At 36.6% G+C, this 23,915-nt stretch overlaps 1 protein-coding gene across 1 annotated transcript; it reads left to right on the top strand.

Moving 5' to 3' along the window:
- The first annotated feature begins 351 nt into the window (after positions 1 to 351).
- CETN3 (centrin, EF-hand protein, 3) lies at positions 352 to 22,665 on the top strand. The gene is made up of 5 exons (XM_006885355.1): positions 352 to 486; positions 3,164 to 3,299; positions 6,150 to 6,264; positions 13,884 to 14,075; positions 22,553 to 22,665. The coding sequence occupies exons 1-5, from the start codon at positions 470 to 472 to the stop codon at positions 22,594 to 22,596; spliced, it is 504 nt and encodes a 167-aa protein (XP_006885417.1). The 5' UTR covers positions 352 to 469; the 3' UTR covers positions 22,597 to 22,665.
- The last annotated feature ends 1,250 nt before the right edge of the window (positions 22,666 to 23,915 follow it).

The following is a 23,915-nucleotide window of genomic DNA, read 5'->3' as shown; positions in this document are numbered from 1 at the left end:
CCTCAGTCTAGCTGGGAGATAGTTTGCAGCAAGCGTGCAAGTTTCCCTTCTTCAGAGCTACACTAGTTCACCAGGGTTGCTAGCTTATGAGCGCAAACATGCTTGGAACATAATTGGCTCCGCCGCCTACGGCCTTACTACTGAAACTCTCAGATCCTGACCCCGCAAAGGATTCCGGGAAAAAGCATCCAGCCAATCCAAAGGCCTAAGGAGTAACAAGAGCGAGCAGAGCAAGGACGTTTCTTTGGTTGACGTTAAAACTGTCCAATGAAAACACAGAATGACCATGGCTGCGTCCTAATGGGCAGGACATTAATAATTTTCAACCAATCAAGCTTAGAAGCATTTTCATGTGGGTGGTCCTTAAGGCCGCCAAAGCGTTTGATGTTAAACGGCTTTTCCAGGTTTCTCTGTATTGGATAGGGGGTTAAGGTCGTTGTTGTGAGGAACACCTTTGTCCGGAGAGAAAATGAGTTTAGCTCTGAGGTCGGTAATGTGGAAGAGGCTATGCTTTCCACACTAGGAGCGGGACCCAGGGGTGTGTGTAAGGTTGCGGAAAGTAGGCAGTTTGGACAGAGGATGGGGAGGTAGTTTGGGAGGGGGAGAGGGGCGGGAACGGAACCTTAGTTAACTTTTCGTATCTCCAGACCTTTGTGCTGGGGGCGCTTGGTCATCAGCCCCGTGCATTTCGGTTAAGGTGCTCATTTGGTCTTTTCTAGACTACCAAACAGCCCTGGTGGTTGTATTTGAGAGCGAGTGTGAAATACCGCGAGGCCTCTACTTGGGTTTTTTGTGAGGTGTTGGGTCATTTCTCATCTCTTCATTCACATCCTGCTGAAGCGCAGGCTCCAACCTTATTAGTTAAAATTACTCACGTAATCATTCACTTGTAGCTTTTAGAAAGAACACACAACTTGGTCTTTTCCCAGGACCCTACTTTGCCGTAAGATTGGAGACCCGGTTATATTAATTGGCCATCTGCCGTGAATTTCCTGAGTTCCTTGATTTTCCCTTTTATTTGTAGCCTTAACCTTCCCGCTCCACTTGTTCCCTTCCTCTCAGCCCTTGAAAAAAAAAAAAGGACACTGTACTTATGACGCTCAAACAAGTGCTCTTCTGTGTTCGTGGGTTATTTGTGGTATTGGATAGGGTCGGTGGGTTGTAGACGTGTCCTCTTGAAATTATTGGCATGATAATGATTGATTGATCTGGTGATGTCCCACCTTGTGTGAAGTCAGGTGTCTCGTAAAAGAGCTTTATTCCTTACCTCTTGGTCACTTTCTAGTAATCTCTTACTATGATTGTGTCGATTTACGAGACCAAAACAACTTTCACGTGCTAATATGTGGTCTAATAATACCAACAGAATTTTACATTTGAAAGTTTTGCAAGTTTTTCCCCTCAAAATTTGTTTTTGTGTGTTGCATTTGCGCTTCAAAATTTGGATCACGTTTAGATTGGCATCGCTTCTGGCTTTTGAAAGAAATTTTGCTTTAATTATCCCTTAACCTTTTCCAAAGTTTGTGATGAGAAATTTAAACTGTAATTTACATGCTAAATGAGACTAGGAGACCATTGACACTTTATATTATATAGAATTAGCATAGTATATGTACTTCTTGACTTTTATTATTTGTGATATGTGTAGAATCAATATTTTGACTCATTAATTAATATCAGCCAAGCCGTTTTTGAACTTGTAGTGGATTACATCAAAGTACCAAATTGTTAGGTGCATGCAATTTAAAAACATTTTGAACCTATAGTTCCAAAATACCTTATAAGTGAATTGATAATAATTCTTTTGCATATTTGTTTTTTCTTGTATACCACCGAGTCGGATACGACTGGCACAAGAGAAAATTGCGTCTTCTCCAGCAGAGCGTCTGAACCCGCGCCTTCGGGATTGCAGTGTAGCATCTTGCCACTAGGCCTTCTCTTTTGCATTATTTTTGAGACAAAAGTACTATGAAAAGTAAATCAGACCAAAAATATTTCATCAATTACGAATTTTAATTTTTTAGAATTTTGAAAGTACTGTTAGTTGATGTGAATATTAAGTTTGCTTTACTTTTTGAGATTTCTGACTGAAGTTGATTATTTTTGGTCATAGTCCACCCTCCCCCCCCCACACACACACATGATCTTTGCAATCACTTGTTATGCATCAGAGAGCTGGACAATGACTTAGGGAGGATAGAAGGAGAATTGATGCCTTTGAGCTGTGATGCTGGAGAAGAGTATTGAATGGACTGGTAGGAGAACAAAACAGGTTTGTCCTAGAGATGGTGAAACTAGGCTGCTCCTTGGAGGCAAGGACTCTGAAGCTTCGTCTGACATACTTTGGACATGTTGCAAGGAGGGTCTGGTCTTTGGGGAAGGACGTCAGACTTGGGAGGGTAGAGGGACAGTGCAGGAGAGGAAGACCCTCTATGAGGTGGATTGATTCAGTGACTGGTGTAATCGAGGTGAGTGTGTCTGAGACAGTGATATTGGTATAGGACAGAGCGGAGTTTAGGGCTATTGTACAAAGGGTCTCTATGAGTCTCAAGCGACTCGACAGCACATGACAACAACAGCACCAATAGTATTAGGGAATTCTGGTGGCCTAGTGGCAAGAAGTTGAATTGCAGTTCTGAAGGCATTAGGTTTGAGGCGTGTGATTAACAGCCTTTGAAAATCCGCACGGTAATATTTATGGGAACTAACAACAAAGTTAGCAGAACCGAAAGATCCTCATTTTTAAAAAATATATTTATCTTACAAGTAGTGCAGCCTCCTCTCAAGTAATGACCTTACACACCATAGCTGTGAAGAAAGATCCTCATTTTTTTCTTAAATTTTAGTTTAATAATTTTAATGAACATTTACAGAAATTTTGGATTTCCATTCACTTTTCTCCCTGCCCAGCCCTCCCTCCCCCCCCCAAGATCCTTATTTTTTTAAAAAAAACAAACCCTTCAGTTTTAAGAAGGGGAAGATTTATAGAAACTTGGGACAGAGCATTGACCCATATAATTCTTTATCATTCTCACACGTCCTTTTATGGGAAAACGTCATTGGGTAATTTTTTGTTGTTTTTTTTTGCAGTCTTATTGTAGTCATTTTAGAGGTGTAAGAGAATAGAATTAAAGTGGACTACTTTTTTCTTTCTACTTCATAGAAATGAGCTTGTAGTAGACAAAACAAAAAGGAAAAAAAGGAGAGAGCTTTCTGAGGAACAGAAGCAAGAAATTAAAGATGCTTTTGAGCTGTTTGATACAGACAAAGATGAAGCAATAGATTATCACGAGTTAAAGGTAACAGTATACTTAAAATATTTGCATATTTATAATTACATTTCTAGATTTTTAAATTAAACTGGTTTTGGAAGTATGAAGCCATTTTAAGCATTCATAGTAAATTGTTAAAACGGAATATCTTTTAGAAAATACTTTTTACATGCTACAAGGAATTTTAAATAGTATTTTAAAATTTTCCTATGTTCCTGTGAAAGATACATTATTCAGTCAATGAAATTTAAAGTTTTTATTGAATTTTTCCCTTTGTATTATTAGTGTGATTCATACTTTTTTCCAAATTGAGACTGTGTTATTCCCCCCCCCCCCTTAAAATGTTAGCGTTCTCTCTGATGCAAACAATGTAATTCCTGATGTCAAGGTGCTTGTTGTTATGTATCCTAGAATGGGAACCTACTTATAGTTGACCCTTTAATGAGTTTTCAGAGGCAATAAATTTTACAGGAGGAGATTGCCTTTCTCTCTCCTGCTAGGAGCTAGTGGATTTGAACCATGTGCCTTTGAGTTAGCAACAATCTTTACCACTAGGCTAGGCACAGTGCTAATTGGAAAACAATGAATTTTAAGGCCAGAATTATTTCTAAACCTGTGTTAAATGCCATCTTGAAACAAGCAGGACTCATAGCGACCCTGTGAACCAAAGACCTGAATGCTATAACTGTTGTTTCTGTAAGTTCGTAGCATTTCCAGAGGCATGTTTAGGAAGTGGATGCCACTCCTGCTTCCAAGCCTGTCTTAATCTGGGAGCTCCACCAAACACTGTCCACTATGGGTTACCATTATGGCATTTGACATACTAGAGGCACAGCCTTCAGTATCATAGCAACACCAAGTAACCTTAGTGGGGCTAGCAAACTGACTGACCAGTACTTACAAGAATGTTCTTTCTTAACACAAAACTGGACCCGAGGACTGTATGTCTAAGGGCCCAATCTATTTTTTCAAAACCCAGAACTTTTCAATACCTAGTCTCATGCCCTAGGCCCTGATTGTCTCTAAACAAGAGGCTTCCAGTCAACAGCTCATTTGTTAGCCAAATACAGCAAATCCTACCAGGGGAAATTGGTGCTCAATTGGTTTCTAAAATATTGTGGTAAATATGTATATGCAGCAGTATATTTCATATTTTGACAATCTGTACATGGTACAATTCAGAGTGACATTAATTATCTCCGTTGTGTTCTGAAAAATTTTATGTGGTTCCACATTATAGAGTGGAATTTTTGGAGGCAATTTCAGGTAGCCTTCATAGATAATCTACTATCATTGAATCATTCCAATTAGGATGATCTGCAGTCTTTTCAGAGGCTGTAAATAACTGGACATTTCCTTTTTCCTGTGGAGTGACTCCTGGGTTTGAACTACTGATCTTTCATTTTACAATCCAGCACAACCTCAAATGTCAACAAAATTAGCTTACATAGATAAGTTAATATAAATATTTACTTGATAGTTTTAATTTTATAATGCTTTAAGGGATCTTTGAGTACTAGAATTTTGAGTAGGAGGAAGGGTAATAGGATTGATAAGTAAAATCAGTCTGTAAGGCTGGCTATCTCTTGAGGTTTAATTAATCTCTTTCCAAAGCTTTTTTTTTAGTTCCTAGATTCAGTAACTTTTTCCATTCTTGCTCCTTGTTATTTTGATTTGAGTGACCTTAGACCTGAAAATTCCTAAATGGTTTCTCCACTTGTAGATCACCCAGTATGCATACTACCATTAATTTTCATTTTTCTGAAATTCTTTTTCCATGTAAATCTTTAGGGCACACTGCATAAAGTTTAGATACCTTTCTTTTGAACTCTTCCTATACACTTAACTACCACATTCTATTCTCATTTACTATTTTCTGCCTGAACTCTTCCCCTTTAGATCAGGTAAGTGTTCCTGTTCATTTTCCCTCAACTTTATTCTTTGCATTGATGTTTTAATACTATTCTTCCTCCCCCCCACCCCGCAAATGCCATTCTAAGCTCTTCATCCACCTGTCAAGGAACAACTGAATTCTCTCTGAATGCTGTCCTCGAGTTGCCTTGTGCCCTTGTGCACAACTTCTTTGAACCCTTCCCTGTCCTGAGCCAATTCCTGACTGACACATCAAACCCCATGACCCCAGTCACTGTGTCAATCCATTTCATCCAGGGTCTTCCTCTCCTACACTGTCCCTTCTCCTTTCCAAGCATGATGTCCTTTTCCAAAGACCAGTCCCTCCTTGCCACGTGCCCAAAGTATGTGAGACAGAGCTTCAAAATCCTTGCCTCCAAAGAGAAACTTGATTCCACCCTCTTCGTAATAGACCTGTTCTCTTCGCATGGTGTGTTCATTACTCTTTTTCAGTACGACAGCTCAGAGACATCAAAACTAGTAGCTTGTCTCCTTTGTTACTCCTAAACTGTATTGCTTCTTCTGACGAACTGAGACTCTTGGATTACTTATTAACTAATTTTGTAAAAGCTAATGATAATTTGTATTTTAATGTTCTCATATTTTATTGTATAACTTTTCAGCATTTACGCCCCGTCTTTCCTCTATTTCAGTTGTCATTCCCTTGCAAACAGATGGCTTTTTAAAATTATTTGTACACTAAACCAAGTTCATGCATTGGATGATAATGTGCTGTTTTGATTTGTCATACAAAGACAAAATACATGGCAAAAATTTTCCATTTAATTTCAATAGTGAAACACAATTACAGTCAATATGTGACTTTTTTTTTTTGAGACAACATAGAAAAGAATGAAGTGTCTTATTTGCATACTATCATCTCCTAAGATATAAACTTACTTAAGCATTAGAAATCACCTTGGTAAAGAGTGCTTTATAATTTGCTTTTCCCTTTTAATCCAAAAGGTGGCAATGAGAGCTTTGGGGTTTGATGTTAAAAAAGCTGATGTACTGAAGATTCTTAAAGACTATGACCGAGAAGCCACAGGAAAAATCACCTTTGAAGATTTTAATGAAGTTGGTGTGTATGTTAATAGTCATTAAAAATAGCAATTGTTAGGAAATTCTTATTAATAACAGTATTATTTTTTTTTCAATTCTCTAGGTTATTAAGTTTGTTACAGAACATTGCTGTGTGTGATACTTGTTCAAATATTTCTATTTTGTATATTTTTTTTCTAAGAATATTTACAGTTTTTCTCTGGCATTTACCTATTTTTGAAATAATTTTATTATCATGATTCTAAGTAAAGAATTATTTTGTAACTTTATGGAAATATGTAAATAGAGTGTGTTTCCATCTTAAAACTGAAAAGGTTATCAAATAGGTTTTTCTCAGTTAAATAAAAAGTTTGTTATTGTTTGTAAAGTTTTGCTTGAAGATTTTCTTTTATGTGGTATTTGTTGGCAAAGTGGAAGAATTAAAAATTGGTGGCAGTAGGTATCTTCGACTGTAAAAGAAATGTATGTTTTCTGGTTGATAAAATGTAGGAAAGGGCACATTTTCTGGATGTCCTTGATCTGATCTCTCTAAGGAATTGGGATTGGGGAAAGGAATGACTGAAAGTAGAAGACAATGTTTTAGGAAAATCAACCGAAGATACTGCACTGAGGGCTTAAAGTGGTTGGAATTTTATGTATTTGATTTTAATGAGTTATTGATTTGAAAAGAAATGTTCTTTAAGACAAAGACATTGTTGCTACTATAACTTAGGTATATTGCGTTTGTTAGTCATTGCTATCAAGTCAGAGTGTGAATCGTAGTTGATGACGCTCAATAGGTTTTCAGAGGCTGTGACTCGCGGAGTGGGGGGGGGGAGATAGCCCATCTTCCTTCTGTAGAGTAACTAATAGATTTGAACTCCTTGCTTTTAGGCTGACAGTATTATGCATATAATATATAAATATTCAGATGTATTTTAAAGATGTACTTTTACAACTTAAGTTTTCTAAACCATTGTCAGATCACTTTATACTATATAAACATATCACATAGAGTTATTTTTGGATGTGTTTTAAAATTTGAGAGCAAATTCAATTATGTTCATATAAACATCCCTTTTGTTTTAAGTATTCATTAAGAGGCATTATGGAAAAGAGCCCATGCAAAAAAGAGATCGTAAAACACAATGATGAGATTCACAGCATTAGTAAGTTTTTTCTACATTTGAAAACACAAACAAGGGAGTGAGATGAGAAGAAAGTAAGGGGTTAATTTAAAAGAGAACCCACAATCAATTTGTGTGTAAAAAAAATTACAGTTCAAAATAGGTTTGGTTTTTCAGGAAACATATTCTTTTTGTTCACGAATTTGTAGAATTATTTACTTGAGTGGAGGAAGAGAACCACTTTTATTTGTTCATTGTGGGGACTCTCGAGTAGTTTATAGTCACAGTATTCCAAGTTTCAGCTTAGATTATTTCTAGAAATAAGGTGTTAACATTTTAGTGGAAATGGTAATATTAAGGCAGATCTGTAATTGAGGTACATTTAATATATAGTGTAGTGGTTTAGCCTGGATTACTTAGACACTAGATTTCTTGGATTCAGGTACTGGATTTTCCACTGAGTAGTTGTGTAACTTGGTCATTTTCTGTGCTTCATTTTTCTCAACTGTAAAATGGGGAGATTTAGTACTGTCTAATAGGATTCTTGGGAGGATAAATTATGTAAAATACTTAGCTAGGGATGTTGTGCCTTCTACATATTAAGTGCTATAAGATGTGCCTGATCCAAGTCTTCTCAGTTGGATGCTGTCCATTTAAGAGCTGGATAAGTGACTAAGGATAACAGAAGAAAAATTGATACCTTTGAGTTTTGGTGCTGGAGAATGAGTATTGAACATACCATAGACTGCCATGAAAACAAACAGGTCTGTCCTGGGGAAGGTGAAACCAGATTGCTCTTTGGAAACAAAACTTTGAAACTCCATCTTACATACATAAGATCGCTCTGAATTGTAGTTGGCTGGAGGGCACATAACAACATTATCATTGACTGCAAAGGACCTGGACATAAAAAGCTCTCTACTTTGATAATTTTCTTTTTATAGACTTTTAAGTACTGTATCATTGTTTTCGTTACCTTTGGCAGACAGATTTTAAGTGAATATAATTTTAAATATTTAATTTTTAATTTATTTTAGTAATAAGTATTTTAGTAATACTTAAAACGAGTCTTATGCCACTTAAAGCTTTATTTGTCACCCATCTTCTCTGTTAGTAATAGAGCAAAAGTACTTCTTTGTTTTAGATTAAATGGTAATAGCTACGTTTCAGCTCGATTCAAAGATAAACAAATACAGGTTTAGCATATCCATTAGCTGTCTTAAAGCAACCTGTTGAGAAGACCATTTTCTATTAGAACTTTACTACAGATTAGAAATTACACAGTCAGGAATTATGTAGTCTCCCCTTTTGTACTTTTAAAATAATACGTGACTGCAGATAAATATATATTTCATACTTTAGGACAAGTGACTAATCAAAACATTTGAGTCTCTAGTTTTATGTATTTATTATTGCCAAAAGGTTCTGTTCGAGAGCTATTTGTGGATGATGAATGCTGGCATTAGTAAAAACAGAATTAATTAAAACAGGATTACTCCTAAAGTAAAAAATGTAATAACAATATATTCAATAATTTTAGAATGTAAAGCTAAAGCTAGTGTTTTAGAAATTGCTGCCTTTAAAATAAAACCAAGGTAAATCGATGGTTGTTGTTAGGTGCCATGGAGTCGGCTCAGACTTAGCGCAACTCTGTCTACAGCAGAACAGAATGAAGCCCTGCCTGAGTATGCACCATTCCAGTTTCTGCTTTGTTTGAGCCCATTGTTGCAGTCACTGTGCCAGTCTGTGTAGTTAGGAGTCCTCCTCTGAGTAATCTTATTTTGATACCTACTACTTATTTTAATATTTAGAATAGAATATTACATTTTTATTTTGATTGTACTTACTTGCCGGACATGCTGAATATTTTACTCATTTAGCAAATTTTTTTTTTTTTGCTAAATTTGTGTTGACTTTTTTATTGTTAGGTCCTGTGCTAGGGAAAGGAATTACTTAATGTTACTAAATGTTCCTTCTTTCAGAGAATATAGAATTTAAATATAGATGAGAACAAGCTGATTTCATGTAGTAAATTGTAATTTTGTCTATGGCAGGAGTGTAAGCCTTAGGCCAAATCTAGGCCACATGTATACAGCCGTGTCCCTTCTTTTATGCCGCTTTGGTGCTGTTATGACAGAATTAAGTAGTTGTCACAGATCTTTATAGTACATAAAACCAAATACTTATGATTTGAACATTTATAGGAAATATTTCTCAATCCCTGGTCTAGAAGAATTGAAGAATACTTTGTAGAGAGCATTTTAAACTTAGATTGCTGGATATATTAGTAGGATTTTATCCCAAGAAGACTGCAAGAGTAGAGATAGGCATCACAATCATAAAACACAGCAAAAGCAAAGTGGTAAAAGTACAACATGCTTAAGGAACTTTGAGCAGTCCTCTGTCACTAGAGGATAGAGACATGTCTAGAAAAATATTTCTGCTTCAGGTTGATGGATTGTAGAGAAGAGAAGCTAACGGCAGAGAATAACTAACAGGTCAGTCCTCAGAACAGAGAAACAAAGCTGTTCATTGGAGGCAAGGATCTTGAGACTGTCTCACTTTGTTTGGGCTGTAGCCAGGAGACCAGTGTTTGGAGAAAGATGTTATGCTTGGAAGGGTTGAGGGACAATGCAGAAGAGGAAGATCCTAGATGAGATGGATTGACACAGTGATGGGTAATGAGGGTACGTGTGTCAGAGACAGTGTGATTGGCTCAGGATAGAGCAGGGTTCAGAGCTACTGTGCACAGGGTCTCTATGAGTCTTTCTCGACTTGATGACACATAACAAGTTGTAGATGTTATGGATAAAATAAAAAGGGATCTATTTAAGGAGAAAAAATGTATCCTCAGGACTGTATGGTCTAAACTTTGAATTAGGTTTATGGTTTTTAAAATGATTGAGACCTTTCATAGAAAACTATTCATTATGCTGGAGTGAGAAGGTGGGAGAGGTAATGAGAACTTCTTTGGTGATAGTGGAAGAGTTTAGATTCCGGAATGTTGAGTTTAAATTTCCAGAAAGCAGTTAGAAATATTGTTGAAGTCATAATTTAACATTAACATTTTTTACTTACTTTAGGTTTCTTAATGATTTTTATAATGTATGTTGTTGTTGATTGCCGTCAAGTCAAGCATGACTCATAGCGACCCTGTGAACAAAAGGCCTGAAACCCCTCTACAACTGTTGATATTTATCCAAGTTCATACAGTTTCCAGAGGCATGTTTTTTAGGAAGTAGATGCCACTCCTGCTTCCAGTTATAAGGTTCATTTCTTTTGATGAAATGCCAGTTGTTATCATTAAATCATTTGATGTTACGTTAACATGTTTGTAATTTTCTGAAGTAGTTGATAGGATTGTATGTCTTTTAAGAAAGGGCTTATTTCTTTTGAGAAAACAGCATAGAACAAGAATAGGATATGTGGGCATGTAGGCTCATCATTAAAAAGGTATATAGTAGGTAATATTTTAACTGTCCAGAATTATGGCAATGTCTAGTTCCTAAGAAAAGCAGCATTCTAGGGCAGAGTATTGATAAAAATGTGACACAGACACATAGTCTGAAATAACTAGCACAATTAAAGCACCAGTAGGATAAGAATTTATACATCTTGGAGCCCCATCTGTTCTCAAGATCACCCTGTTGCTTCTTTAAGTACATTAATACTTTCAGCAAGCTGCTTTTTTGGTTCACCTGTCATGTAAATTATTTAATTGGTGAAGAAAATTTCTTAACACTTTTTTTCCCCCTGTCCTGTTTTTTTGTTGGGACTAAATTCAAAATAAGTTGAGTATGAGCCACTGAGTTAAGTGTGGTATTTTATTTTGGTTTTATGGCTGTATATATGCCAACTGCTTTTTGACTGAATATTTATAAGCCTCGATGATTTGCATGCTTATAGTAATATACTTCAATTAGTTACTTGGAAGACTTTTTGGATAAAATTAATGGATAAAAGAAAACTATTGAATAATCATTAGTATAACATTAGCTTGAATAGATACTTACTTTGAAGCTCAATCAACTAAGTAGGTTCTAATAACAAAACAACAGTAGCTATTATTAGAACTTTGAATTATAATCTTTCCTTTTAGATTCATTAAATGTTCAAAATCCATTTATAGATATAAGTTTTTCATGATTTTGTAAACGTCAACAGGTAATTTTTAATGGCATAGTAGAAGTCGTAAACACCTTGTTTTGTAGAGCTAGACCAGCATATTGGCTTACTTCAGTGATGTTAATATATTTTAAGAATTTTATTTCAATCCAACTTTCTCTTTGTTGTCTATTTGAAACTAGCTCAGGGCTAACTTTCATTGGATGTTCACGGTTGTAAATTTTTCAGGAGGAGGTTACCTGTCATTTCCTGGTGACCTTTTTAGCACTGGAACTTTTTATGGATCTGTTGTTCGTTGTTAAGTGCCATCAAGTCGTAGATGACTCAAAGCAACCCTACGAATGAAAGACCTGAACACGTGTATAACTTTCATTGTTTCTCCAAGGACTATGTGGAGTAAAAGGAATTAGTCCCCAGACAACAAATAGAAGATCACTATAATATGAAGCTAAAGAAAAGTCTACAAACAGAACCATTCTAAGAGGGGAGGAAAGGGACAGAAAATAAATAATCTCCTAATTAAGGATGCTTTGGTGTCTTGTTGGTAAGGAGTTATTCTACCACCCCAAAGATAGTTGGTTCAAGTCCTCTTATGTGATTCACAGCCTCTTAAAACTTGCTGTGAGTCAGTTCTGACTCAATAGCACTTAACAACAACAATCACTAAATTAGGTGAAAAGAAAGACAATATGGAATAAATGGACCATCAGTCATCACAGGTACTGCAATTAATGTTATGGAACAATATGTGCATGAAGGATTGAAAAAAACAATATGCTTTGTAAACTTTTGCTCAAGCCACAGTATTTTTTTTTTAAAGAAAAATTTTGGAGCTCTGGTGGCCTACAGGCAAGAAGCTGCATTGCAATCCAGAAGATGCATGGTTCGAATCCACCAGATGTTCTACTGAAGAAGGAGGGGCAAACCACTCCTGTGCCAGTCGGATCCAATTCAACGGCACACCAAATTATAAATAAATAAACAAATAAAATGTAAAAAAAAGAAAAATTTTATACAACATATTTTACCTCAATTTGCATTGATTATTGGAACATTAATAATGTGAAAATACTGTCCAAGTTTATTATTTTGTTATTAGCATATTTTAGTAATTAGTTTATTAAACTCTTGAGGTGTATAATTATTTTTACATATTTTTAGTTAGCTATCTGCTAGTCCTGGAGAGGGTGAGACTATAGTTTGCTCCCTGGAGGCAAGGATTTTGAGGCTCTCCATTTCACATATTTTGGCCATGTGGCCAGGAGGGAGCAATCCTTTGAGAGGGATATCATGCTTGGAAGGGTGGAGGGACAGCACAGCAGAGGAAGACCCACAGTGAGATGGATTGACTTAGTGACTGGAGAAGTGAGATAATTAGGGCTGTTGAAGATGATGAGTTTGGCACAGGATAAGGCAGCTTTCAGAGCGAATGTACTTGCGGTCGCTATGAGTTGCAGGCAACTTGGCACATAACAACAACATCTGAAAATTATCTTGCAAAATCGTATGAATATGACTTCAGAGATGGTTCCTTTCCAAAGGTTGTTCGTTGGTTGGTTGGTTGGTTGGTTGGTTGGTTGGTTGGTTTTTAAATTTTCTTCCTACAATCTGATTCAGTCCTTTTTATGGCTTCCCATATTTTAGAAAACTAACAGGTTTTTCCATGCTGAAACATGAAGATATCAGTGGAATTTTCATTTTGCCTCTATTAGTGATGTCATTATGTTTTGTTAAACCGGTTTTATTTTCTTTTAAGTAGGATTAACTTTGAGGAAGAATCTGCCCTAGAATTATAGCCAAACAATATTTTTATCTTAAATTAAAAAAAACGCATTGTCATTGAGTTGGAACCACCTTATCATAGCTGACCCTCCATTGTGTTTTTGAGTCTGTAAGTCATGTAGGAAAAGATTGCCAATCCTTTTACCTCCAGCAGTTGGTGGACCAGCTAGGCACTGTGGTGGACCACCAAACAGGCATGGGGCGTTTGGGTTAGCATTGCAGCTCCCTACAGACTATGCCAGTATCTCATTGCACAGCTAGATTACAAATACCTCAACATATGTGCTGGATGTCAGTGGAGCATAGTTGAATTCTTAATAGTAGGAAACTATGTAAATGTGGTATGGGTGCATATATATGTAAAACTTCAGAATTTGACTTTGTGATAGAAAGTTCCTTTTTGTATGATAAATTAGTATAAAGATGTAAAGTTTTAAATACATTTTGGTCTTTCTAATTTCAGAGTTATCTCTTCAGGTATTGGGGCACTAATTTGTCATTTTGTTGTGAGACTAAATAGTGAAATTGTTTTCAGCTTTTAATTCCCAGCTAACTGTTCAGTGAAACAGATTATGAAGATTTTTCTTTTTCTGCTTTTTTTTTTTTAAATCCACAAACCCTATAGTGACAGACTGGATATTGGAGAGAGATCCACATGAAGAAATATTGAAGGCATTTAAACTATTTGATGATGATGATTCTGGTAAAATAAGTTTGAGGAATTTGCGACGTGTTGCCCGAGAACTGGGTGAGAATATGAGTGATGAAGAACTTCGGGCAATGATAGAAGAATTTGATAAAGATGGTGATGGAGAAAGTAAGTTTTGAATAAAACATATCTTGATGATACATACATTGTAAATTTTTCTAAGTCCAAATGGTTTTCAAGACCCTTTGCAAACTCTTTTTTTGTTCGTCTCATAATGGGCTTTGTGTAAACATTTTACATATTCAACTTAGAATAAAGGAAAGCTTAAAATTTTGCTCTACAGATGGTATTCTGAGGTTCCACACGTCAACGAGGTATTGAGTTTATCTCAATTTGAAATATCTCCAAGATTTCAGTAAAAATTTTAGCCATTAGCATCTTACTCTTTTTCAGTTTACTTGCATTTCTACATTGTTACAAAGCTTTGTTGATTCTACTCTTAAATTGTTTTCATTCTGTTTTATTTCACCACTGTGTTACCCTAGTCCTCACCCTAATTTTTTCCTAGAAATGTATGTTGTTGTGTAACATCAAGTTGAAGTTGACCCATAGCTGACCCTCCAGTGGGTTTTCAGAAGCAGTTAATCACTTGGAAGGAAATTGCCTATCCTCCCACCGAGCTGCTTGTAGTTTTTTAACTGTGTGCCTTTGGGATTGCAGTATAGCTGCTTACCACTAGACCACCAGAGCTCCAGAAATGCTATAGTAGCATCATTTAATTTATTTTTTTCTTTATCCTTGCTGTGATATCCTATGCATTGACCAGTCCTACATCAGTGAAAAAGGCAATATATGGTCCCTGTCCTCATGGAATTTACAGTCTGCTAGTAGCCTCCCAGTTTGTGCCTAAAAGCCACGAGTCTCTCTCTTCATTTGACTGATGGCAGTCTTTTGCCTATAATACAGAGCTGATAGTATTATTTTTCTGTTCTGACCCTTCACTTCTACATAGTAAAGGTCAAAGCCTTCTGTGAACTGCTAAAGTAACCAGTTTTATTTCCCACTACATTCTTCTGCTTTTCTACTTTTTACTCTTATCTCTACCCACTTTGGCAGAATGCTCTATCCTGAAAACTTTCTAATGCTGTACTCCCTGTTGTTCCATAGTCCATTTCTGGGGTTTTTTGTTGTTGTTGTTGTTGTTTTTCTTTTCTGTTAAAATGCTAATCAGAGCGCTCAGGTAGCCTCTGAAAACCCTTTGGAGGGTTAACTTTGAGTAGGCTCCAACTTGACAGTAGTACATAACAACAGCAACAAGATGTTAGTCATTCTTCTGGGTACATTTTTTTTTAGTACCATGTTTTTCTCAAAAGTCTTTCTGAAAGGTTTGACTTATGGATGTCCACTGAAGATCCACAGAATTTAAAGGAACAAACTATTTTGATACCTGTCATACTCTGCCTTCTGTTACATACATGTTTATCACTCCAGCTGAGGGAGCCCTGGTGGCATAGGGAGTTGGTGTTGCTCACATACAGCAGCACCTCTCAGTTTGAATCCACCACCAGCTTCTCGAAGGAGAAAGACAATCTCCTCCTGTGCAATTTACAGTCTCTGAAACCCCACTAAGTTTCAGCTATGAGTTGGTTGACAATGAGTTTGGCTTTGTTTTGCTTTTTAAAATCACTTCAGTTAATATTTTAAGCCCTTACAAGCTATGTAGAATTGTAGGAAATGATCATGTAGATGAATTTAAGGCTCTGGAAGTGTGTAGCCTTGCCTTTGCACTCAATTTCTTTCGTTTTAAGTACTGCATAATTGTTTTAGGAAATCCTTAAGTCTATTCCATTCCCCTCCACCCTTTTTAAACAATTATATTTATCGAGTTTGCATAAAAAATTTGTATACATTGTGTTTTTTTACATGTGTTTTACGCATTCCTTTGCACATTGTGTTTTGTATGATCATTCCCCTACATTGTGTTTTATAAAATGAATTACCTTTGATCCATTACCCCACCTTTTTACACTGGCTCTTTCCCAATTCCTTCACCTCCTCCCCCTGCCCACCAAATTCTGTCCCTTTTTCTGAAAATGAAGTTGGTATAATATCCTTTGAGAGTTCTCCGGTGGCCTAGTGATAAAGGAGTTCAGCTGCCAATCCAAAGGCATATAGTTCAAATCTATCAGCTGTTCTATGGGGGGAAGTTGGGCATTCTTCTCTCATGCACTTTACTGCCTCTGAAAACCCACTGGAGGATCAGTCACCTATGAGCCAGTTCTGTATCAACTGTGAGTTGATATTGATTCAACAGCACAAAGCAGCAGCAATAATGTTCCATGATGATTGTGGATGTTGATTGAAGGTATTAGAAGGTTGTTGTTACTGATTGCCGTCAAGTTGAGCACAACTCATAGTGACCCTACGAACGAAAGGTCTAATGCCTTCCTATAACTATCGTCATTTATTAAAGTTCATAGTGTCCAGAGGCACGTTGTTTAGGAGGAGGATGCCACTCTGGCTTCCAAATACTAGAAAGTACTGGCAGTAAATTGAAGCTTATTTTTTTTTTCTCTTTCATCTTTTTCATGAACATAATGAATTTTCAAATATTTGTTGACTTAAAGCCTTGCACAGGAATGTGTTTTGCAGTAGATAAGTACCAGTATGTGTCCTGTCTCCATAACCTTTTCAACCTGTATGCAGAGCAGATTATATGAGAGGCGGGGGCTCTATGAGGAGAGGCGTGGCGTTAGGATTGGTGGACGATCTATCAACAATCTGCTTTATGCAGATGACACAACCTTACTTGCCGAAACTGAGGAGGATCTCATGCACTTACTGCAGAGGGTCAAGGACTGCAGCCTTCAATATGGACTGAGGCTCAATGTCAAGAAGACAAAAATTCTCAGCACTGGACCATTCGGTAGCATCAGGATGGATGGTGAAGAGATTGAGATTGTTCACAGCTTCAGTTTGCTCGGCTCCACGGTCAACACTCTTGGCACCAGTAGCCAGGAAATCAAAAAATGTATTGCGATGGGAAAGTCTGCGGTTAGGGACCTCTCCAAAATACTCAAGAGCAACAGTGTCTCTCTGGAGACTAAGGTCTGCCTGATACAGGCCATGGTTTTTGCAATCACTTGTTATGCATCAGAGAGTTGGACAATGACTAGGGAGGATAGAAGGAGAAGTGACGCCTTTGAGCTGTGGTGCTGGAGAAGAGTATTGAATGTACCATGGACTGCCAAGAAAACAGATTCATCGTAGAGAGGATTAAACCAGGCTGCTCCTTGGAGGCAAGGATTCTGGGGCTTCGTCTGACATACTTTGGACATGTTGTAAGGAGAGACAGGTCTTTAGAGAGGGACATCATGCTTGGGAGGGTGGAGGGACAGCACAGGAGGGGAAGACCCTCTATGAGGTGATTGATTCAGTGACTGGGGTACTCGGGATGGGTGTGTCAGAGGCAATGAGATTGGCACAGGATAGAGCACGGTTTAGGGCTGTTGTACATGGGGTCGCTATGAGTCGCAAGACTCGTCGGCACATAACAACAACAATGTATTTTAAAAACCTGAAAACCAGTTGCTGTTGAATTTAGAGGAAATAGAGCTCTAAAAGGTAGGGGAACAAACTGTCTTAGTACTCTTTATGTGTCAGCATAGGATTGTGATGTCTAGGGTTTTCAGTGGGCAGTTATTTAGAATTGCCAAGTGTGTCTTCTGAGATGCTTCTGAGTGGACTTAAACCCTGAATCTTTTGGTTGGCTTCTGAGCACAGTAATCATTGGCAGCATACAGAAAGCCCACGTCATCTCTCCATTTTGATTATTATCATCTTTACCTTCAAAGGCACACTTCTAAAGCATCTTACATAGTAAGAGTCAAAAGATCAGAGTTAAAACATTTTTTCCCCTTTACTGGGCATATTTTAATTGATTTTTATTAGTTTCATTTGACATTTAGGAACGAAATGTCAGTTAAGCTGTCTCTTAAGCCCTTTAAGATGTGAAACTTGCATCCCCAGTTTGATTGCTCTTTCTGTAGTTTTCAGAGTACCTCCATGTGCTTCATTGTGTAAAGATTTATATGCTTAAAACATTTTCCTCTTTCTCTGTTACATTTTAAATCAATGTACAACTCTTATCTTGTTACACTGCTAACGTTGTAACAGTGTTAATATTGTAACAAGTTACATTATAGAAGCCAAAATGGACCATTGTAAAAATAAAAAGTGAAGATAGTAATAGCAAAAATTTAGCAGTTCTAAATATCATCAATGTTTAGTAATCAACACTGTTGGCACCAGCATTCAGGAAATCAAGACGAATTGCACTGGGAAAAATCTGCTGTTAGATAGTACTCCAGAGAACTGAGAAGCAAGGATGTTAGTTTAAAGACTAAGGTATGCCTGATCCAGGCAATAGTCTTTGCAGTTATTTGCTATGCATCAGAGAGCTGGATAATGATGGATAAAAGAAAAAGAATCAGTGCCTTTGAATTGTAGTGCTGGAGAAGAGTTTTCAACATACCATGGACTGTCAAGAAAATAAATAGGTCTGTCTTTAAAACCAAGTAAAGTTCCACCTCACTTACTTTGGGCATGTGGCCTGGAGAGATCGGTCCTTGGAGAATGACAACATTCTTGGAAGGGTGGATGGAAAGCGCAGAAGAGAGACCTAGGATGAGATGGATTGATGCAGTAACTAGGGCAGTGGGGGGTAGGTTTGTCGAAGTTAGTGAGCCTGGCTCAGGACAGAGCAGATTTCAGAGTTTGTTTTTTAATTAATTTCCATGAACATTTCCAGAGATTTTTGGATTTCCATTTATTCATTGTTGCACTTTTCTCCCCGCTCACCGCACCCCCACCCCCAGTTTGCTCTTCTCCTTGAAAAGCAAAAGAAAAACTCCTTCATTGGTACACAGTCCCCCCCGTATCTCCCCACCCTCACCCGGAGTATACTCCATTCTGCAACCCTCACTCTGAACTCTTATGATAATCATAATGCCCTAAAATATATTACTTTTAAACTGTTCTCTCCCTCATCGGCTTCAATGCAGTATACATAATTTACCCAGTTTTTCTTAGTCTTACCCCTATCTTGATGTCAGCCTCATTCTACAACAGTGGCACCATATAGCATTTGTCCCTTTGTGACTGAGCTATTTCACTAAACATAATGTCCTCCAGGGTCACCCATTTTGAATAATATTGCATGAGTTCCTTGTTTTTCAATGCAGCGTAGTATTCCATTGTGTGAATATAGCAGAGCTTCTCTATCCATTCATGTTTCAGAGGTTTTGTACATAGGATTGCTATGACTCACAAACGACTCGACAGCACGTAACAACAATAAATATTATGCCCCCAGCTATAACATTTTAGGAAGCGTTAGTGCCCTCACAGGCTCTGGTGGCCTAGTGGTGAGAAGCTCTCCAATCCTGAAGGCATGCATTTTGAATCTGCCTGCAATTTTGTTTAAGAAAGATGGGCTCCTGTGAGATGATTGCCTCTGGAAAGCCAACTGGTGGGTCACCTGTGAGTCATCTCTGACTCTATGGCACACAATAGCAGTGGTCTCATGGGTAAGAAGTGCTGCCACCCCAAAGACAGGCAGTTTGAATCCACTAGCTCCTCTGTGGGAGAAAGATGGGCAACTTTCTCCGGTCCCATTTACAGACTCTGAAAACCCACTGTGGAGTGTCAGCTATGAGTTGATTCTGGCTTGACGGCTGTGAGTTTAGTTGAGTTGATATATTAGATAAAGGAGATGCAGTTTGAGGCCAATCAGCAGCTCCTCAGGAGAAAGATGGGCAGTGTTCTCTCTTACAATTAGTTACCTCTGAAATCCCACTGGAGGGTCAGCTATGGGTTGATTCCAATTCTACAGCACACAACAAGAAGTAGTTGTAACAGTTCAAACTACTAACCAGAAAGTTGACAGTTTTAACACACCAGCTGCTTTAAGGAGAAGACATTTTCTTCATGTAAAGATTTACAGACTTAAAAACCCAGTGTAAGGTCCCCAGTAGTTGGAATTGAGAGTTTGATGTGGAAAAAGGCATCATATTTGGAAAAGTGGACTATCAGTGAAGAAGTGACTGAAAGGCTTATGACTCAATATGATTGATTGATCGCTCAATTGATAGATACATACATACAGTGACTGCAGTAGTGTTGCACAGCTAAGATAGTGAACAAGGTGCAGGATAAGTCAGGGTTTTGCTCTGTTTTGTATGGGGTTAGGAATTGGTGTTGATTCAGAGACATCTACAGACAACATGGTTAGCAAGTTACAAGTGAGGATTATGTCACTTAATTTTCATAATAGCTTCTTTGAAGCTAAGTCTAACAGTTTGGTATCCTATACATATTTAGGATACATGCATATGTAGATGAAGAAAGCAAAACTGAGAGAGTAATAACTAAACATGGTTATCAGACAAAGCCAGAACTCAAATTATCTGATACCTATATTTACAAAGTACCTGTTTTTAACTCTGCATTCTTTGTACTGTCTCTTCATCTGTGAAGTAAAGTATTAATTAGGCTTCTGTGTTTATGAATTTTTAAAAAACATACATGCTATTATAAGAAGCAATGTGTTAGCAAAATATTCCACTGGCACTTTAGATGGTAAAATTTGTTTCTTCCCCTCTGAAACCAGATGGTCTCTAAGGTGCTTAAACTACTTAGTTCTCTAAAATTCTTTGTTTGTCACCTGTAATAAGATTTACCCTGTGAAATGAGAGGTTTATGTAAATTTTGCTAAGAGTATAATATAAAAATGAGAGTGAATTTTGCTAAGAGTATAAAGAAAATAAAGTGTCTAATTCATTTGATTTAACATACGTTTTATCAAATGTTTATTTTTATACTAAGTATTGTACTAGACTTATTAGATATAGGAACTTTATGGTACAGATACTGTTGATAGAGTAGGCTATAAAATAAAGTTCGAAGGCATTTAGTTTATCTTCCTCATTTCAGTTTTAAGATATTCCAGAAAACCCCTGATGCTTGTTTTCTAATACACACCACCTAGTGCTGTTGAGCACTCAGTAGGAAATTAAAAAATGTTTCAGTTAATGGAGTTTTTTTCCTATATTTTCATATAGGGTATTTAAGAGTTAGAAACAGCCCAAAAGATTTATTTGGTAATTCAGTACTTTGTGCTGAAGAAAACTAGACAGATCTGCTTTGTGTTAGCACTAAGACTGGAATCCTGGTCTTTTTAAGTGCAGAGTTCTTTGCTTTTATCAACTTCTAACTCATAACTTGTGCCTCTTTAAGGTGTGTTTTCAACTTGGGACTCAGATCCACCTGGATTTTGAAAAGGAAGCATTCTTTTCTAAATGCTTTAATTAGTTATTGGTTGGTTGTGTACATGTGTTGTGTCTTGGGTTTTAAAAAAACATATTTAATAAGATTATCTTCTATTTTAAATTGCTGTTTTAAAAATGTTTTTTAAGTGTGAAGTGTTAATTGAATTTTACCTGTAATTTAAGTAACTATTGGTCTTTATGGCTATTTATTATGCTTATATTTCATATAATTTAATATTTGTATTCTCTTTCTAATTAAGATTAATTCTTATATATCTTTTTAGTGCCTTTCCATTGATACTTTTTGTTTGAGGTGTGCTAAACTGGCTTTGATGACCTTTTTCCTTGAAAATGTTTTTTTAATGTAGCAAAGTTTTCAAAACAGTTTTATTTTTTCTAATGCTAATAGTTTTCATTATTTAGGATTCCAGTAGTTACTATTCATAATATTTTAAGGTTAAAATCAAAAGGTTTGCTAAGTGAAGTAGTAGAATAAAGATTTTGAAAAGGCATTTTTTGACACTTGGTAAGTGCCATCAAGTCACTTGTGACTTACAGCGACCCTGTATACAACAGCTCTGAACCCTGCCTGCTCTATCCTGAGCCAACCTCATTGTATCTGACATATCCAGACATATTACCCCACTCACTGAGTCAATCCATCTCCTCCAGGATCTTCTTCTCCTGCACTTTCCCTCTACCCTCCCAAGCATGATGTCCCTCTTCCAGGACCGGGTTCCTCCCTGAACATGCCCAAAGTATGTCAGATGAAGCTTCAGAATCCTTGTCTCCAAGGAGCATCCAGTTTTCTCCCTCTCCAGGACAAACTTGTTTGTTTTCCTAGCAGTCCATGGTATATTCAGCACTCTTCTCCAGCACCACAACCCAAAGGCATCAATTCTCTGTCATCCCTAGTCATTGTCTAGCTTTTGATGCATAACAAATATTTGTGAAGACCATTCCTGACACTTAGAGAAGTTAAAATTTTCAAGCTTTTTAAAGCACTTTAGCAAGTATGTAGAAATATCACTATGCTTGAATGTCTTGTGAGCCATACCTTTGCTCCTGTTAATATTATAGAATACTAATTTATATGCTGTTTACTACTTTTTATGTATTTTTGTATTCACAGCTCTATGTAATAAACACATTTCACTTCTTAGCATAGAAATAAAAGCAACAAGCCATGTTTTGATTTATTAACAATTTGAATAAATTAAAAAAAATACTTAGTACTATTAAAAAATACTTAGTGCAATAATGTAGCATGCTCTTAATATTTGTGTTTCTGACTATTACACTTTTTCCTTACCACAGTAAATCAAGAGGAATTCATTGCTATCATGACTGGTGACATTTAAAGAATTTCAAGAATAGTCGCTAACGATGCTGCAACTTCCAACTTAGAATCTATATTTGGACCTGGAGCCGTGTAAAAAAAGAAACTATCTTAGTTCTTTTTTCAAAAGGACCAAAAATAAGCATCTTATGTATTTGTATTTTATTACTGTTAAGTTTCTGTGTATAAAATGTTGTTAGTACTCAAATAATTCACCTTTGTATTTATAGTACAGCTTTTATATAAAGCTTAAACAAAAGATGTGGTGGAGGTGTGTTTGATTTTTATTTGTTTGTGTGTTCTTTTTAAGCTTAACATTGCCAGTCACGTTTGTTGTACAAGTTTTTCCAGACCTGCATTATTAATAAAATATATATTAGTAGTTTAAAGTTTACTAAATATGTTTGACAACTAATGTCTGTTGATCCTCAAGGGTAACATCCTTAAACCTTTTTCCTCTATGCTCTTCCTAGCTCTGAATAAAAAAAATTTAAGTGGTAAGAGAAAAGTACATTTTTCTATTGCTTGAGGTGTCATTAAATTTGACATTGTTTTTCAACACAGTATGGCTCAGTATACACATAATTTCTTTTCTAAGAGCTGAGTCTTTAGTTTAAAGGGAAGAAGTATCAGGCACATAGATCAGTTACCTTCTTGTATTATGCTCCTTATCTCATTTGGTATCTTAACGTCAGTTATGACAGTAAAATCTGAGTATTTCCTTCTTAAATTAATTGAATTACCTAACTTCTTGACAGAGAGAAAGACTTAAATTTTGGAATTTTGATCTAAGATAATTGTCACTCAATTAAATGTCACAGTGGTGAAAATAGAAAATTTTAAGCTACAGAAACAAAGGTTATGTTTTACCTATATAGAGTAACATTCTGTGAATCACATGGAAACAGTAGACAGACGTTCCATGTATGTATTGGTGAACTTGTCTGACTTGTAGGAGGAGTGTGTTAGTGGGGAACATGAACTTTATAGGAGACAAGTCAGAGCAGAATGGTACCTATTCCTCTCCTTCAGTAAGAAACCGGTGCCTGATGGTATGTACTCTCTCAATAAAAGTGTCAGGTTTTCTATTTCAGTAATCTTTCTTTAGACTCATATTTTAAAATACACTGTAGTTTCAAACACAGTAATAGTTGTGATCTTCCAGAGAATTTGATAAAGAATTTTACGCTCAAAGTGGAAAGATCATTCAGGAGTTAATGGAAGAGTAGTGGCATTTCAGTTATCTAATAAACAAGATAATTTTAAGTCTGGACTCAGGCTTAATTGTCAATGTGAAATCAGTGTTTACCTTGGTAGGTAATAATATCCAGGTCCACAAAT

The sequence above is a fragment of the Elephantulus edwardii genome, unplaced genomic scaffold (assembly GCF_000299155.1).
Source record: "Elephantulus edwardii isolate Elephantulus edwardi_28Jun2011 unplaced genomic scaffold, EleEdw1.0 scaffold00043, whole genome shotgun sequence".
Classification (NCBI taxonomy): Eukaryota; Metazoa; Chordata; class Mammalia; order Macroscelidea; family Macroscelididae; genus Elephantulus; species Elephantulus edwardii.
This window is presented reverse-complemented; position numbering and strand designations above follow the sequence as displayed.

Coding starts and splice junctions, on each gene's coding strand:
- CETN3 (XM_006885355.1), top strand. Junction 3,300..6,149: donor TAGATTATCACGAGTTAAAG/GTAACAGTATAC, acceptor TTAATCCAAAAG/GTGGCAATGAGAGCTTTGGG. Junction 14,076..22,552: donor TAAAGATGGTGATGGAGAAA/GTAAGTTTTGAA, acceptor TCCTTACCACAG/TAAATCAAGAGGAATTCATT.